The sequence below is a fragment of the Barbus barbus genome, assembly GCF_936440315.1.
Source record: "Barbus barbus genome assembly, chromosome: 21".
NCBI classification, from domain to species: domain Eukaryota; kingdom Metazoa; phylum Chordata; class Actinopteri; order Cypriniformes; family Cyprinidae; genus Barbus; species Barbus barbus.
This window is the reverse complement of record NC_136749.1, coordinates 15,399,359-15,417,392: the sequence shown is the minus strand read 5'-3', so window position 1 is coordinate 15,417,392 and position 18,034 is coordinate 15,399,359. Positions and strand designations below refer to the sequence as shown.

General features: G+C 39.0%; 1 protein-coding gene across 1 annotated transcript in view; it reads right to left on the bottom strand.

Annotated features, from left to right (window-relative positions):
• The window catches only part of LOC306887207 (small conductance calcium-activated potassium channel protein 2-like), a 61,355-nt gene that overhangs the window by 18,298 nt on the left and 25,023 nt on the right, over positions 1 to 18,034 (bottom strand). Inside the window, exons 4-5 of the mRNA XM_079444786.1 lie at positions 11,332 to 11,628; positions 3,781 to 3,902 (exon numbers count right to left, since the gene is read on the bottom strand). Coding sequence (XP_079300912.1) covers positions 3,781 to 3,902; positions 11,332 to 11,628 — 419 coding nt within the window. The remainder of the gene's footprint in view (positions 1 to 3,780; positions 3,903 to 11,331; positions 11,629 to 18,034) is intronic.

Here is an 18,034-nt window from a genome sequence, read left to right as displayed (position 1 = left end):
AGAAGCTTCTGATGGCGGCTGGCCTAGAACATGGACGGGTATATGCAAATATTGGGGGCATAGCTATTAGTGATCCCGACTGTAACGTCATAGTCTGTGTTATGTTCTGATTCACCTATTTTTCAGTGGTCTTTTGCATTCATGAGATTTACAAAAGAAGGAGGAAACAATGGTGGTTGAGGCTCACGGTATGTCATTTCCATGTACAGAACTCTTATTATTCAACTATGCCAAGATAAATACAGTTTTCCATTCTATGGCACCTTTAAGACAAATATTTTTTGTTTGGAAAGAAAACCATTAGACTTTCTACAGAGCATTTTGAGAGTGTGAGAGCAGGCATACATAGGCTATATATAATAATTGTGATGCTCTTGTGGACGTGCATCAAAGACTGACACAGAAGGGAAGAAATTGTTGAATAAAGTCATTGTGTTTGTTTTCTTTGTGCACAAAAAGTATTCTCGTAGCGTCATAAAATTACAGTTGAACTATTGATGAACTAATAATGTCCTTTCTACCTTTTTGGGCTTTGAACGTGTCAATTGCGTTTTTGTCTATGCAGGGTCAGAAGGAGCTCGGATTTCATCAAAAATATCTTAATTTGCACTCTGAAGATGAACGAAGGTCTTACGAGTTTGGAATGACATGAGGGTGAGTAATTCATGACAGAATTAAAATTTTTGGGTGAAGTAAACCTTTAAGACATCATATTAACCTCACAAGAACGTAGTTGAAATAAGTTCATCCAGTTAGGAAGAGGTCTGAAGTCCACTGTGTGTGTGTCAGGGTTCTGTCACTTCGGTCTAGTTTATTCATGGTTTTGTGACGGATCCCTGACACTCCCTTCTTGTCTTGTTTTCTGGTGAGCGCGCGGCTTCGAGTGTGCTCGAGCTGCGCGCTCTCTTGTCTGCGTGCTCTGTTTCATGTTGGGGCGTGGTGTTCTGATCCCGACACTCCTGTCTTGTTCAGGCTCGGTTCTAGTTTCGTGTTGGGGTTCGGACACTCATGCTCCAGGTTTGTTCTCGTTGTGGGAGCGTGCGATTTCGAGTTCGCTCGGACTAGGGCTGGGTATCGTTCAAAAATTTTCGATACCGGTACCGATACCGATACCTTGAGTTCGATACCGGTCCTGAACGATACTTTTTTCGATACCAGTTTTATGAAATCAGTTTTAATAAGATTACATTATCTCAAAAAAATATTTTTTAATGTTGATATTTATACAGACTCAAAGCCTCATCTCCTGAGCCACTGCACAAAGGAACAAAATATATCCAACACAATAAATAAATAATTTTAATAAAGTTCAAATTGTTTTCAGTTTACACATCTGTTAGGCTACGTTTACATTAGTGCGTGTTCATTTTAAAACACATCATCACTTCTAGGTTGTTAAAGACTTCAAGAAATGTAAAATCTTCATCCACTTTCATAAGTGGGTGTTTTATTTTCTTTCACCATATGTTTTATTGTTATTAAATTCTGGTGTAGTATGTCTAATTATTTGAATGCATAAAAACAACTTAGTTTATTTAAATTTATTCTTAAAATAGCCTAATGAAATGTTTTATTTTTCCTCCGAAATTCTGTGTTCTGTATCTGGTTTTCAAATGAAGACATAAAACATTAATTTAATTTCTTTAAATTATTGAAAATCAAAGTTTATTTATTTTGGCAAACAAAGGGGGTTTACTATTAAAATAAAAAAAATGGAATAACTGTTGTGTGATAATTTCTAAAAAAAAATAATAATAATAATAAAGTTTTAATAATTTTAATAGTAGCCTAGTAGTAGCAGTATGTACTGTCCGCTGAACGATATTAATATATTTCTGCCGCAGTGTCTTCCAAGTGAAACCGAACTTTTATTTTGACGGGTTGCCTGGAATACCTTTACAGTTTTGTGTGTATATGATATGACGTTAGTTTTACTCGAATCAAACGGTAAAATGCTCATTAAATGACTCTCACAGCAGTTCTGGAGATGTTGTTCATGTGTTTATGTCCTCATTTAGTTAGGCGGCAGACGCTGAAATCACCGCAAGCGTCACACGAGCTTCAGTCTGTGTGTAGTAAACAAACCGCGCGATATAGAGAGCAGACTGCTCCGTGCGCTTTCGAAACGTTCTCGCGGATGTCAAACACTGATCTATCAGTGCCGCGCCGCTTCTAGTCAAACACACCTAGTGCTGCAGGATTATTGGCTCACTGACGGTGATGAGATTAACCCCTTAGGTATCGAAATTTGGTACCGAACGACAAGACGTTTTTCGATACTCGGTGGTATCGAGGCAATTCAGTCGGTGCCTAAAAAGTATCGAACTCGATACCCAACCCTAGCTCGGGCCGTGCGCTCCTCTGTCCTCTGTGTGTGTATTTTGTTCGGACCGAACCGCGTGCTTTTTTCTCTTGTTTTGTCTTGTTCTGTGTGGCACTCAGCTTGTGTTTTTTCACTGGATGCGTGCTTTCATGTTTGTCATGTTTTGTGAACATGAGTCTCCTTATTAGCTGCGTGTTCGTGTCCTGTTTTGCACATGGCTAGTGATTTTGTTTTGCTGGCCATGTGCTTGTGTTTTTGTTTTGTGCGAGCACATGGCTTGTCTTGTTTGGTTCGATGTGCCATGTGCTCTCATGTCAATTGTCTTGACCCCACCCACCTTGTTTCCTGATTATTGGTTAATTTGCCCCACCTGTGTTTACTCGTTACCCTCCTCATTTGCTCCCTTTATAATCTCCTTGTGTTTGCAGTCCTGGGCCGGTTCGTCGTCGATCTTACCCTGTGTGAAGTCCTGTCCTGTCCTGTCCTGTCCTGTCCTGTCCTGTCCTGTCCTGTCCTGTCCTGTCCTGTCCTGTCCTGTCCTGTCCTGTCCTGTCCTGTCCTGTCCTTGCCTTGCCTTGCCTTGCCTTGCCAGTCTGTTTTCTAGTTTTTGTTTGTTGATTTAATTTTTATTATTAATAAAGCCCTATTTCCTCCTGCAAGTGAGTCCTCGCTCTCATCCCTTCACGCTCACCTGAAAGTGTGTGCTGGACTGAGTAAGAGCAGCACACAGCCTGCAGGGAGACTCCTCCTCTGGAAAGGGCCTTTAACATGATGACTTTGAGTGCAGTGCATAAAAATAGAGCAGATCCCTGTAGGCTCATCTCACAACAATGCTGCCTTGATCAGATGTGGCAATTCAAATGCGCAAACCGTCACTCATATCATGCTGCTCGAGCCTGCCGCTATCAAAATAATCATCAAACCTCAGGTCCCCAATCTGGGGAACCCTCAATATTTGAAAGCGTCTACCCCGAGACTAACACACATTTAGAGTTTGTAACCATGACAACATGCCTGGTATAGTTGGAAACATCCACTCACTGGCCTGAGGGCCTAGTTTATCCCGTGACCCTTTTAAGACGCAACTTGGGAAATCTGTTGATGCACGTCGCGATTGGCTGCTGCCCGGAGTGCATGAGTGTCTAGAAAAGGAAGAACGCTGTTTATATATACAGGTCTTCTGGAAACAAGGGTGTGAATGAAAGTGCCCCTTTTCTGTCTCTTTCTTTCCTTCGATCTCTCTGGTCTCTTTTCCTCCCCACAGAAGAGCTGATGTGTAGAGCGAATGTTTGCACATCTCTAGCGGTGTGTTATCTTCCAGGCAGTGCCACTTATTGGTGAGGATTCAGGTGAGTCCTCATTAAGCATAAGAAACTTGACAGCGTCTAGACAAAAAGGTGCATTTGGAAACAATGATTCATTTGTTCATTCTTCTTCATGCTCGTTCTCTCTCTCACCTCTCACACACTCTTACAGTCCAGGCAGCGATGATCCACAGGGAGATACTGAAAACCAGCAGCACCGTGCCCGGGCATATGGTCATCAGTGTCTTCATCACAAACCGTGTGTTAAAGTGCACCTGATAAGAAAAACAGGCACATGTTAGTGATTTCTTTCAGCCTGTATGTCATTCATCACTGTCACACTAGATGAAGTTACACGACTTACAACAAGTTGCAAGAAGCTTTTACCGATCGATAGAAGTGCCTTATAATGCTTCTAAAATAGTAAACATTATATCATGAACATTTAAATTGATACCTATTATACCAGGAATTCTCAAATTTTATTTGTTAGTTTTGTCAACCCCTTTGACCAAAAATACTTTCTTGAAGTTAATATCTAGAAAACCAGTGTCATTTTACCAGTATAACTATTATAACTATTACAGAGACACTATTATAGTTTTTAATAATATTTTGAAATATTGTTTGTTATTTTGCCATGTTGTTTATTTTTTATATGTTCTGTATTTGTTATACTTTTTATGAAAGTTGGATTAATTTTATTGTATTTGTTTTGTAATTTTATAAGCATGTATACATCAGGGTTTTTTAATATGCCTTTACAAGCATATTAAAGTACATTATTTTAGTCCATCAAATTAAACTAAATGAAAATGAGAAAGGTTGACTATAGCCCGATTCAGATGGTAATTGTTTCTCAGGGGGACGTAAGTGATTTTCACCATATACAGGGGGTAGCTGGTGATTTAATTGTCGTCTGAATCCAGGACGTCTGTTTTTTTCTCTCACCACCCCCATAAAAATCCCTGGCCAAATGACCTACTATTTTTTGACAAACACCAAGGTCGTGTGGTAATTTAATTGCCGTCCGAATCCACATCTCTGAGTTTACAAGAAGAAATCGATTCAAAATTCAGCGTTTAAACCCTTTTTGAACACTCCCGAACAGCGTACGGTAACTGTTGTACTTTGTATACATATTTATTTCTGAAATGCTGGAAAGTATTTAAAAGAACAACACTTCATAACTGCTCCACCACAGCAAGGGAGAGCAGAAAGAGAAGAAAAGCACGTAAACATTGGAAATGGGTCTTTATTATGCAGCACCAGGTATGCAATACAATTTTAAAATGTGTATTATAAATGGATATATATCGCGTATAATATAGAACTATAGCGCATATTTTCCTATTTATAAACAGGTGATTTAAATAATCAAATAATAAATAGGATTATACATTATAAAATATGCTTGGAATAATAAGAATATAGTTTACATAATAAGAAGAATAAATTTGTAAATAATTTTTTTTTTATTTACGGCACACAATCATGTGACTGACCACGTGAGTGTCACTGTCCTGTTGGTGTGCCCTGATTGGCCACCAGATGTCACTGTGTTTGTTTGAGCACATGGCTTGTTGTTTGTGGTCTGTGCCATGTGCTCTCCTGTCTATTGTCTGACCCCGCCCTCCTTGTTATCTCATTATTGTTTCAGTGACTTCACCTGTGTCCTCCTCGTTTGTCTCCCTATTTATTCTCCTGGTGTCTGCAGTCCTGTGCTGTTTCGTTGTTTTATGTCAGATGTTTGACATTGTGTGTGTGTTTGCAATCTCTGCCTACCTGCCTGTTTTTCCCCCTCGGGGTGGTTTTTGTTCAGTTTTTGTTTCATTTTATTATTAAAGGACCCACCATTCTCCTGCACTTGAGTCCTCGCCTCATCTCTCTTCCAGAGCCATGACAGAATGAAACAGCCAAATGAGGACTCAGCGGCGATTGGGCTCACACCATCCACCAGCCTCTAACGTCAGCAGCCCCCTCTACCAACGCATCCTCCAGTTTCAGGCCCTGAGCTCCCTCCGTCAGCAGGGTACTGACGTGAAGAAGTTTGCTCTGAGGTTCGTTGGTGCAGCAGAGGGTTTGGGGTACAATGATGCAGCCCTCAAGGACCTCTTCAATAGTGCCCTTGAGGAGCCCCTCAACAGGTGGAGGATGAGGGGGCTGGACCACCTGACATTTGGTGAGTTTGTTGAGTGCCTGACACGTTCCCCAGATAGGGTGGATGGTGTGCCTCAGGCAGTGCTCGCCGAAGCTGCAGCGCCCCCAGTGAGGGCCGACAAGGCTGCGAGCCAAGGGGTGTCAGAGACCTCTTCTGCCGCACCCAGTAATTTGCGTCCGTTTCCAGAGCATCTCAGGCTGATGCACAGCGTGCAGGATCCCCCGCTGATGTCGGTGCGAGCAGCGTAGTCTTTTCAAGGAGGCGGTGCCCGCTCACAAGGCTTCTGAAGTTCATATTCAAGTTCAGAAATGTGCCTGCTCACGATCCTCCTGAGGTGGCGTTGCCTGTTCACAAGGCTTCCGAAGCGGCGGTGCCCGCTCACGATCCTCCCGAAGCGGCGGTGCCCGCTCACGATCCTCCTGAGGTGGCGTTGCCCGCTCACGATCCTCCCGAGGCAGCGGTGGCTGCTCACGATTCTCCCGAGGCGGCGGTGCCTGCTCACGATCCTCCCGAGGCGGCGGTGCCCGCTCACAAGGCTTTTGAAGCGGCGGTGCCCGCTGACGATCCTCCCAAGGCGGCAGTGCCCGCTCACAATCCTCCCGAGGCGGCAGTGCCCGCTCACGATCCTCCCGTGGCGGCGGTGTCTGCCCACGTTCCTCCTGAGGTGGCGTTGCCCGCTCACAAGGCTTCCGAAGCGGCGGTGGCCGCTCACGATCCTCTCGAGGTGGTGGTGACCGCTCACATTCCTCCTGAGGCGGCGGTGCCCGCTGACGATTTCCTCAAGGCGGCATTGTCCGTACACAAGGCTCCTGAGGCAGTGGCAGTGTCTTCTCACGATCCTCCTGCTTTGCCGGCACCACCCTGGTACCCTGACACGGAGGTCTCTCCAGTCCCTCTGCCGCTACACGGGCCTGGCCCACCATCCCTCCCCCTGATCCGCCTCTGGCCCACCTCCCTCCTAGACATTTTGATTTCAGTTTTAGTGTGTAGAGCATCTGGAATCTGCTCCTTAAAGAGGGGGTTGTGTCACGGTCCTGCTGGTGTGCCCTGATTGGCCACCAGATGTCACTGTGTTTGTTTGAGCACATGGCTTGTTGTTTGTGGTTTTTGCCATGTGCTCTCCTGTCTATTTTCTGACCCCGCCCTCCTTGTTATCTCATTATTGTTTCAGTGACTTCACCTGTGTCCTCCTTGTTTGTCTCCCTATTTATTCTCCTGGTGTCTGCAGTCCTGTGCGGTTTCGTTGTTTTATGTCAGATGTTTGACGTCGTGTGTGTGTTTGCAATCTCTGTCTACCTGCCTGTTTTTCCCCCTCGGGGTGGTTTTTGTTCAGTTTTTGTTTCATTTTATTATTAAAGGACCCGCCATTCTCCTGCACTTGAGTCCTCGCCTCATCTCTCTTCCAGAGCCATGACAGAGAGCAGTGCATTCTCTGGTTCGCAGGATCACAAAACTCGCTCCTCCACTGTCAATAAATCGCCATCCGAATCCATGAGTTTTATCACTGAGGTGATATGTAAATTCATTTTTACAGACATCCATATGAGAAACAATTACCGTCCGAATCGGGCTTATGGAAAACTATCTGAAAAACAGTTTAAATTTATTTTACCTAACGATTGTTTTATTTTGCACAACGAGCATGTTTTTTTTTTTTTTTTTGGTTTTAATAACCTTTCAAAAAACATTGTCATGTTCACAGATCTCTGATGTTAGTGCTCACATGACATCAGGTAAATGAATAAAATAATGAATCTTTTTATTGTTTTACGTTGATTTTTTAATTTAGATTTTTTTTTTATTATTTACTTAATTATTGGCTATTCCTGCGACCCTATCGAGGACAAACTTTGGAAAATGGATGGATAGGTAGTTATTAGCAACCTGCAGTTCCCCTACAAACTCCCCACAAAGGGGTTTGCGAACACCAGTTTGTGAATCCCTAGTTTAGAGTAAAGAAATTTATGCAGGTTCTTCTTGAACTACCAGCAAAATTTCAACTTAATATTAAAGTTGTAAGTTTATTATATGAGACAGGTTGTTGAATGCACATAAAACACTTATATATATACCTATAGCACACTTATAAAGCCTGAAACAGTTTTATATGAAAAGAAGTAAAAGAATATTATTATATAAATACAAACTGATCTAAATAAAATTTGACATTGACTGGTTAATAGTTTTAAAGCCAATTTAGTTTCTACAAATTACACAATAATTGTAAAATAAATGAGAAGGCATATTTTCATCTCCAAAAAGGCAGTATAAGATGCTGAGGTGGTAGAGACAGGGTCCCGTTTGTCCCTTATGGTGGTCTTATTCATATCAAGACCATCAAAAGCTCACATTTGTCCTTATATTTGTTGAAGCAGTTGCACTTGGAAATTAGAACAGCTGACTGAGATCAAAAGCTGTGTGATGTCTTTGTGCAAAAATAATCACTAAAACTTGAACTATTATAATTAATGTGAAATACTAGGTGTGCTCTGACTGAAATCTACAAGAAGCCCAAATTCCACCTCCATGGTTTTTCATTTTCAACTCAATTTGAATCTAATGTTTGAAGAATAAGAAGTGCTGCCACTGTTTGTTTGTACACTATTTCATCTTTACTTGACTGAAAACAATAATATTCATTATCGTCATCATTATTATTGATTTGTTTTACTTAAAAGTCGCATAAAGGGCAGCTCTCCAGAGGGAAGGAAGAGATCTCTGAGCTAAGATGGACCACACGATCATATAATGATAAAACAGCACATGAGAGGAAAGAGAATTTCCATTTACATCTCTTTGAAACAAGAGCTTCTCTCAAAGGACAAAGTGATTACCCTCTCCAATCAGCCATTCAAATTAAAGTACAGCGGGACTCTTTTCACCTGTTTCGGGTTATTTTAATGGCACCCAAGGACAAAACTCAAACTTTGAACTATCAAACACTTGACAGCCGCAGCAGTCATTCTTCATTCTCTCTTAAGCACAAAGCTGAAGAGATACACAATATTCAGAGACATCAATCAGCCATCTAAAGGACAGCTGAGATAACCCTGCTTGAAAAACGCACAGCCATCTATCATAAAATCCATTACAGCACAAAATTCATCAGTCACATCAACTGACACCAAGCTGTGATGCTGCATCCTAACAATGCAAAACCAATTAGATGACGCTCCTGTCCAAAGCTGACCTTCAAATGAAGCTACGTCTGAACGCTAGTTCACTCCGACCCAGCAAATGCCAACATACACCAAGTAGCAAATGGGTTTTGTTGGATCTACTAACTTAATTTTAGTAGCATGACAGTAGCTCAGCTGTTTCCATAATAATGGAGCTTCTCCGATAACTAGCCACTTTTTTCCAATATGCAGGAGCGTAGTGTGACAAAATGACATCACATTTTATATCACATTGTGTTGTACAGACAGCATTACAGCTGAGCCAACTACATCAAAATCAAAAGCTCTCTCCTAAATGTCCTCAGCATTGGTTTATTTAGTTTTAGTGACTCATGTGAATGAAGCCGTTCCAAAAGAAGTGTCAAGTCTCTCTTATGCAGAAGGGCATCTCCAGTCTTTGCGTTTTTTTATAATGAAATATTTAGTTAAACACTGCTGTTTGTCACTACTCTCGAATCAAGATTAATTTAGAACCACTCTTTGTTTTTGAGCAAGAGAAATACTGTTCTTATGAAATTATAAATGATCAGATAGCAATATATTTTTAAAGATTCTACCAACTTAAAGTAGCTTCAGTGTAGCCAGCTACTTAATAAATGATAAAAATAATAAATTATACCTATGGTTTATAGCAGGGATTCTCAAACGTTTTGTCAGTCAAACCCCTTTGACCAACAATTTATACTTGAAATACTCCCTGAGATAATAAGTTAACTATTTTAAATGAAAGCTTTTATTAATATTTTAAATAACTGTCTGCCCTTAACACTTAGTAAAATTCGAGTAATTTGATTCTGCTTTTTGTTTGTTTGTTTACAGTGGCAGAATATAGTGTTTATATAATGCTTTTAATATGCCTATAGTTTTTATTCATTTTTGTTTCAGTTATTGTTTTAGTTATTTTAGTACAAGAAATTAAACTAAATATTTAAATTATTTTAGACAAAGTTTGTTTTACTTCAAGCAACAATTAATTTTTTATGGTTATAGTTTTAGTTTATGCAAACTAATAATCATGCAATAAACATATTTGCATGTTCATAATCACAGATTAGTTCACAGGTTTTGAAAATAAATGTGTACAAATTGTGTAAAAATAAACAAATAATAAATAAATAAATACTCAAACTTTTGATCTGTATTGTTTTAATGCATGAACTGCTCTTATGCCTTTGCAATTTGTGCTTGCTTGTTTGTGCTTGTCTTAATTGTGTTCCACACGCTTGTATGTTTTGCTTAGCCTTACTGTAATTGTAATTGTAATGTATTTTATTTGATGTATGCCTTCTAACAACTGGCTGGGGACTACAGCTGGAAATTAGCCGTAGAGGCTAAAGCTGCTCTTTTTGAATCAATAAATTTATAAATTTATAAATCAATAAATCAAATCAAATCAAATCAACTTAAATTTCCAGAACTTGACATAATTATGCTTTTATTATGCTTTCTTAAAACTGTTAAGAAATCGTAAAAATAATCACAAATATTTTAGTCTATAATAAGCCCCACGTTTGTTTCTCTTTACAGGTCCCTAGCAAAGAGATCATCATATTTGGGGGTCTAAAAAATTGAAAATTTTAAAATCTCTGGTTTCACTGACAGTTTGACTTGATTTATTATTTAGTACCCTGAAGCAGTTTTAAAGTAGCTTCGCCAAAACCATACGTTTGGATCAGTGTGTGAGCCCTATTGCTGTTTGTTGGGTCAGTGTGAACCAGCCTATAAATACAATCTTTAAACCATCAGTAAATCTGACAGGTTCATCTTTCTCAAGAGACCGAACAAACCACATAAACACACTCAAAACCTCTTCCTCCAGCGCTGAAAACCACAGGTCTCTGTGCTCATGATCGTCCTCATAAAAGCAAACTTTACTGCCCTCAGCCACAGCATGTACAGCGTTTTTCTCAGCTGAAAAGATTCAGCTCCTTCAACGCTGACATGCAGTCACATTCGGATGGGAAAAGACATATTCTCCTGAGAGGATGTCTTTAGTGAATCTAGGCACAAGTGGGCCATTGAAGGCAGACAGAAAGAGAAAAGCTGGCAAGCTGGTGAGGTTTTGACTAGGTTGTCTATAATACCCGAGGAAAGCTAGTTAGCATTCCCATTAATCTCAATGAAAGTGGCTTAGCTTGTGAAGAAACCTCCAGAAGTATGTGATTTAATGCTTTTAAGAACAGGAATCATGTGATATGCTACTTGCAAAAAACATTTTGTCAGGAATACACTATTAACCAGCAGCGGATAATAAGGCCATGCTAACTAGCCAAAAGAAAGGAAAACCACACTCACAAACAAAGGCTAGAAATAATAATTCACACCCTAAATTCTCAGTTTTGAGTTGTTGGGTTGACCTCTGACCTTGTTGAGTGCCCCTATGCTGCGGGAGGAGGCGTCGGTGAAGAGCTTGCTATGTAGCAGCATGACTCGGGCGATGAGGTAGAGTCTAAGGAACATGGGTACAGACAGCACCATGTCTAGATCTGCCTCCACCTGCGAGGGAGTGTAGGAGAAGGCCAGTCGCGCCCGCCACATGAACTTGAAGTCCCCGGGCACCGGGTGAACCGCCGAAACGATCAGCTCCAGAGTGATAAGCATCACTCGCTCCATGGTCATGGCAATCCGCCAGTCGTCTGCACCGTTGTCAATGACGAAGAGCTGAAGGGGAAAAGTCAGAATAGGAATGTTAAACGATGCAAATTGAGCAGAGTTTCCCAGCAAAGTTTCAATTTACATAATGGATATCAAATTTGCATTCAGTCTTTTAAAAGTGCTCGAGGGAACATGGCAGTCACTAGCTACAACAATGACATAACACAAAGAAATAAAACCAAGCCACCATAAAAGCTTTATTAACTGTTCTTTTAATCCAACACCACGTACAAATTGGATCCAATTGTGTAAAGCAAGAAAAAAGCACATGCAAGTTTTGTTCCAACATTTATTTATTTATTCATTTTACACAAGTGTGATATTTATAATAAAATATATCAAATAAAATAAAAGTTACATTTCATTGGTTGAAAATTCTGCTAAAATCCAAAAACCTAGAGAATTAGTATGATCTTGTGTTCGCTCAGGAGCTTCTAATACATTTTTCATTTGAGGTATGCCTGTGTGTAATTTATACTGAACAAAACAGACAATTACTCATAAACATTAATTTCAAATCATAAATGTATTCATAAATGAAAAAGCGCTATACTAAAAACCCATTAGAAATTCCAGAGGGAACCCAAGGCCCGAACAAAGCAAACTCTCTTCCGTATTTCAGGACCAAACAGCTCCATTAAATATAAAATACATTCTGATCGACTAAAATCATGTTGCGTCACACAGTATTTTCGCTTTTAGCATGGACAGACAAATTGCTTGTCAAGTCGTGCCTCTTAGGACACATGAGTGCCTCGCAGCAAATGAAAGAGGAAAAAAACCAAAGTCCAGTTGTGGAACAATCAAGACCATTCATCATCCATTTAATCAAAAACTTCAATTACAAATTAATAATTCAGATTAGCTCATTAGAACAACTAATAAATAGAGCTGCCTTTTGACTAACTGAATGAGTAAAGTGTGCTCTCAGACGCAGCGCAGGAGGCAAAATGAGTGGGAAACAGATTGATGAGCCCCACAATGAGAACACGCTCATTTTATCCTGCCAGGAACGCCAAACAGATAGAGCAATAAGCAAACAGAATTCCGCTGGCATAATGTGCACTGACAGTTATATGACTCTCTCTCTTTCTCTCTCTCTTTCTCTCGTTCCCTCTCCCAATGCAACTTCATGTCAGGCGGTATATCAGCAGAGCCTAACGACGGAACAGGAAGCTAATTGTGCTGGCTGGCGGCGTTAGATGTGTTTAATGTTAATTGTAAGTGTTAGATTGGCGAGGTTTGTTTAATTGATAAGCAGAAGGCAAGCAGGGTTTTCCCCACTGAGACATACACACATCCACACACACATGCACACCCACAGGAGGGCTGCAAATGATTATATGGGAATCCTGAGAACTCATGAATGAAGTCGTATAGATCTTCGGCGATATATCGCGCTCACCTATATTCGTCTCGAGGTTGCGCAACAGGTCTTATTGGCATCCAATGAAATCGCTTTGTTTGTCTAATTGCTCGTGCATGTTTGTGTGTCTGACTCTGTGTGTGCGAAGGGCACAGTGCATGTCGTATGGCTGTAAAATGCGCATGTTTTTTTTTTCTGGAAACGCCAACCTCGTCATGGTGACTGTTGCCTAGGCGACAACATCAAAGACCAGCCAAGCTTAATTAGGGTCCCCTGGTGAGAGAGGGAGAGAATGACTGTGTGTGTTTGTGTATGTGTGTATGCGAGTGCAAAAGCGAGAGAGTGTGAGGAAAGCGAGAGGGAGCGACATAGAAAGAAGGTGGAAGGCAGGGAAAGAAGCTGAGAAAGGGAATGAATGTGCGGGAAAAATACGTGTGTGGGTGGGTGGAAGGAGAATGAAAGAGAATGTGTGAGTGTGTGTATGAGAGCGCATGTGAATCTGTGAGAGGCTTGTATGGATGGGTGTATGACTTATGAATAATGGTTGACCAATATGGGTTGTAATGACTGATACCATTGACATTGGACTGTGGCTGATTCAGTATTGATTTATTGTAAATAACCCAGGATAATGAGACGATAACACTGATGAAATGAAATAAACACTTATTTTAATCTGCATTAAAAAATATTTAAAGACAGATAAGATGGTGATTATTAAAGGTTAAATGTTTAAACATTTTATGAATATTAAATGAATCAAATCAGCACCTTTTCAGAATATTTTTTTGCAAAATTCACTATAGGTATTTGAAAATATTGTAAGGGTTTTTAATGTATAAACATTTAATAAACATTAAATTGATGAAACACTTAATTCACACCATTTAAAAAAAATTTAAATCCACCTAAAAACAATTTAAAAATATCTTGTTTTTTATTATTACAATGTTTATTCAACTTTTATGAATCAATTAATCAATTATTATTTCAATTTAACATTAAATTGATTAAATTAAATAAATTAAATAAAACACATATTTTCACATTATATTTAAAACAAAATCCACTAAAATACTTGCAAAAGATCATATTTATTAAATGTTACCATTTTTAACTATTTTATGAACCTACACTCTAAAAAAATGCTGGATTTTTTTTTTTTTTACCCAAATGCTGGGTTCAGCTTGTTGGGTCATTTTATTGGGTTATTTTTTATATTTTTATACAAGTGCTGGGTCATTTTAATGCTGGGTGACGGACGACGTAACTCGGGGAGAAGAATGGTTGAGTATATTATTTTTGTTTTCTTTGCGCAAAAAAAAAGGTATTCTCGTAGCATCTCAAATCTGAAGTTGAGCCACTGATGTCACATGGACTGTTTTACCGATGTCCTTACTACGTTTCTGGACTTGGGAACATTTCAGTTGTGTTGCTGTCTATGGAGTGTCAGATAGCGCTCAGATTTCATCAAGAACATCTTAATTTGTGTTCAGAAGATGAAAGAAGGTCTTACAGGTTTGTAGTAAAAATAACAAATCAATGTATAATTTACAGTCAAAAACTGTAAACTGATATTCCCAGAATTCCCTGCGTGACACACTGAAAGTATTTTCTCTAAATAATCATGTTTTTTAATAGTTTTTGTTATCAGTTATGTCCATTTGGGCTTTATGTTACCTGTTCTGTTGTTTAATGAAAGTTTATTGCATTATTTAAATATCATGTGTGTTACCATGATGGTGTTTTGTGTTTGCATGAATGACTCCGTGCACATTTATATATATTAGTATATACTTCTGCTTGTGGTGAAGCTACCTGTGATGAGCTTTGATTCTTCATGTGGCTTTCTCTTTTACCACCTGCATTATTATGGTGGTTGCCAGTATGTTAAAGGTACAAAACAGATTTTAATAGCAGTGTGTGTTGTTGAATTTAGTGGCTTACATTTACAATTACAATTTCCCTGTTTGTAAATTACAGTTTTATACTGTACATTTTACAGTTTTGTTCTGTAAATGTGTTTACAGTTTTTCTGTATTTTTTTACTAAATTATTCTGGCAACCACAGCTGCCAGAATTATTTTGTAAAAACTACAGAATTTGTTTTTAACATTGTAGTAATTCTGTGTGTGATTTTTTATTTACAGCCCATTTTAAGCCAGCAATATAATAATGTTTAAACAATAGATGTCTTAAATTAAACAATCCAGCATGGTGGATAAAAACATTTAACCCAACCAGCTGGGTAAAAATAACTCAGCATGTGTTCTGTCAAATGTTTACCCAGCCCTGCGTTGCCAAATAACCAAAGTTGGGTTGTTTTTAACCCAGCATTTTTTAGTGTATGAACCTAATTGTTCAAATCAACACTGAATATTTACTCAAAATTCACCAAAAATATTTTAGACAGATAATGGTTATTCTCAAAAATTAGCTCTAAATGCCCAAATATCAGTTCACAACAACCAAATATTGGCTCAAAACAGTCATATATAGCTATATAGCTGTCTATTACTACTTATGGCTGCTTCCATAATTTCAAATATTTCCTGAAAATAGTCACAATCTTTATCAGCATAAAATGGTTCTTATTTCTGTAGGTTGTGCATTTATGAGTAATCGTGGGAATGTTCCATGTAACTTTGAGGAAAAAAATACATTAAAAGCATTAAAATCTCACTTTTCGCTTCCTTTCCTCTTCCGCACGCTACTCCTAATTCATCTCTCTGCTACCTCGCCCCCCCCCCCTCCCCCCCCCCATCCTGTCGTTCTTTTTCGGGCCAAATCGCCACCAGGATATGCTGAATAATTAAATTCCATTAGTGAAGGTAATCTGTCAACATGAGTGACTGAACCAAGCTGCCTCCCTAAACCCATCGGAGACAGAGAAACCCAGAACCTCCCAACAAATGAGGGCCAGAGCCAATTAGGAAAAATTAGGAAGGAAGGAAGGAAGGATGAATAGGAGAGCAGACAGCGAAATGAAGGATGAGAGAAAGAGAAAAATGCAGAGGTTAGGAAAAACGGGACACTCCAAGAGGGAGACAGTGGTTGAAAGAGGAGAGAGAGAGGAAGAGTGAAGCAGAGCGAGAATAATAGTGTCTGTTTTGTTGTTTTGCCCTGTCAGAGATGATAATGGGATTATAAATCACACACATACACACCGCACACAAACAAATGCTTACATACATACTAATTCAGATAACCTCACTTCCTCATAATGACAAGTCCAGGCAAACATTGTGCCATTTTTTCCTGTCTTTTATCGTTGTTGCTTGTCAGATTGTATGATATGACTCCAGTGAGATCTTAAGTAAAAGCGAAGGCAGACATCAACTGTCTTCATTGTCAGAATATATGATGTAGAGTTTTGCCGACTTTTGTCACAACTGACAGCTTTGACTGGGCAGTTTTAGTCCATTCTGACATCCTTACTTACATACAAAAAATTCAGATGGTACCATACAAACCCTGGCAAACCCTTAATGTTGGGTATATTTCACCTAGAAATTAGTGAAACAAGTACACTCAAAATTAATGATTTTTCTTTTATGCCAAAAATCATTAGGATATTAAGTAAGGATTATGTTCCATGAAAATATTTTGTAAATTTCCTACCATAAGTGTATTAAAACTTAATTTTTTGATAAGCAATATGCATGGCTAAGGACTTAATTTGGACGGTTTTAAAGGTGATTTTCTGCACCCTCAGATTCCAGATTTTCAAATAGTTGCATCTCGGCCAAATATTGTCCTATTCTAACAAACCATACATCAATGGAAAGCTTATTTATTCATCTTGATTATTTATTCAGCTTCATTCCAGATGACGTATAAACCTCAATTTTGAAAAATTGACCCTTATGACTGGTTTTGTGGTTCAGAGTCACACATATAAATAATAGATGAAAAACTAACTGACATAAATTCAAGCTGAAGTACTAAAATGACTAAAATCAAAACTGAAAAAATTTAAAGCTAAATTGAAATAGTAATAAAAATGACAAAAGCAGATAAAAAAATACTAAAAGTTGAAAAGTGAAATTTAAAAATAATCCTAATTCATAATATTAATAAATAGTATAAAGCATATAAAGAACACAAAAATTATGTTAATAACCTGAAAGGGATAGTTCACCCAAAAATGAAAATTCTGTCGTTAATTACACATCCTCATGTTGCTCCAAACCTATAAGACCTTCCATCATCTTCAGAACACAAATTAAGATATTTTTGATGAAACCTAAGCTCTTTCTGACCCTGCATAGCTAGCAACTGAAGATGAACGAAGGTCTTACAGGTTTAGAACGACATGAGGGTGAGTAATTAATGACAGAATTTAAATTTTTGGGTGAACTATGCCATTAATAACTTCTGTGATGATGCAAACACCAGGCAGCTAAGTTTCCTGTTAAATAGTTTTTTTTTTATTATTATTTACCCGCATGCACCAGAGAATCTGCTGAGCCAAAAACATTAAAACAATACACACACACACACACACACACCACATCAAGTACATGATCTGGGAAAAAAACAGGTAAAAATACTCACACAGATAAGAAAATGTCACCAGATGTCTTAGCAGCAGTCACACTGCAGGACTGTGATCCAAAATATCTGACCATGTCAGACTCAGGCTGAAATTCATTGTAAAGGCAATTAATCGGCCGTCGGTAAGCATGTCACGCTAAACGATTCCGAGACTGTCAATTTTGCCCTATGGCGAATCTTTTATGATCCCTGAAAGTTGTTGCAGAACGAAATCAACCGGCTAGAAAAAAGTCAAGAGAACGGCAGGTAACTCCAATCAACTCAGATTACCACTAAGGCAGGCCCAAAATACTCCACACTGCGGGATACAGACACACACAGGCTAAATAAGCAGGGAAATCTGCCTGCGGTGCTTTTAAAATCAGCTTGGAATTCCCTCTGTTTAAAATAAATACATTTATACGCACACGTTCTCTCTCGCACAAACGCACAACCTCCCATGTGTGTAGCCAGTAGCAAAAACAGCAGGAAAGCCCTGCAGTTTCCACC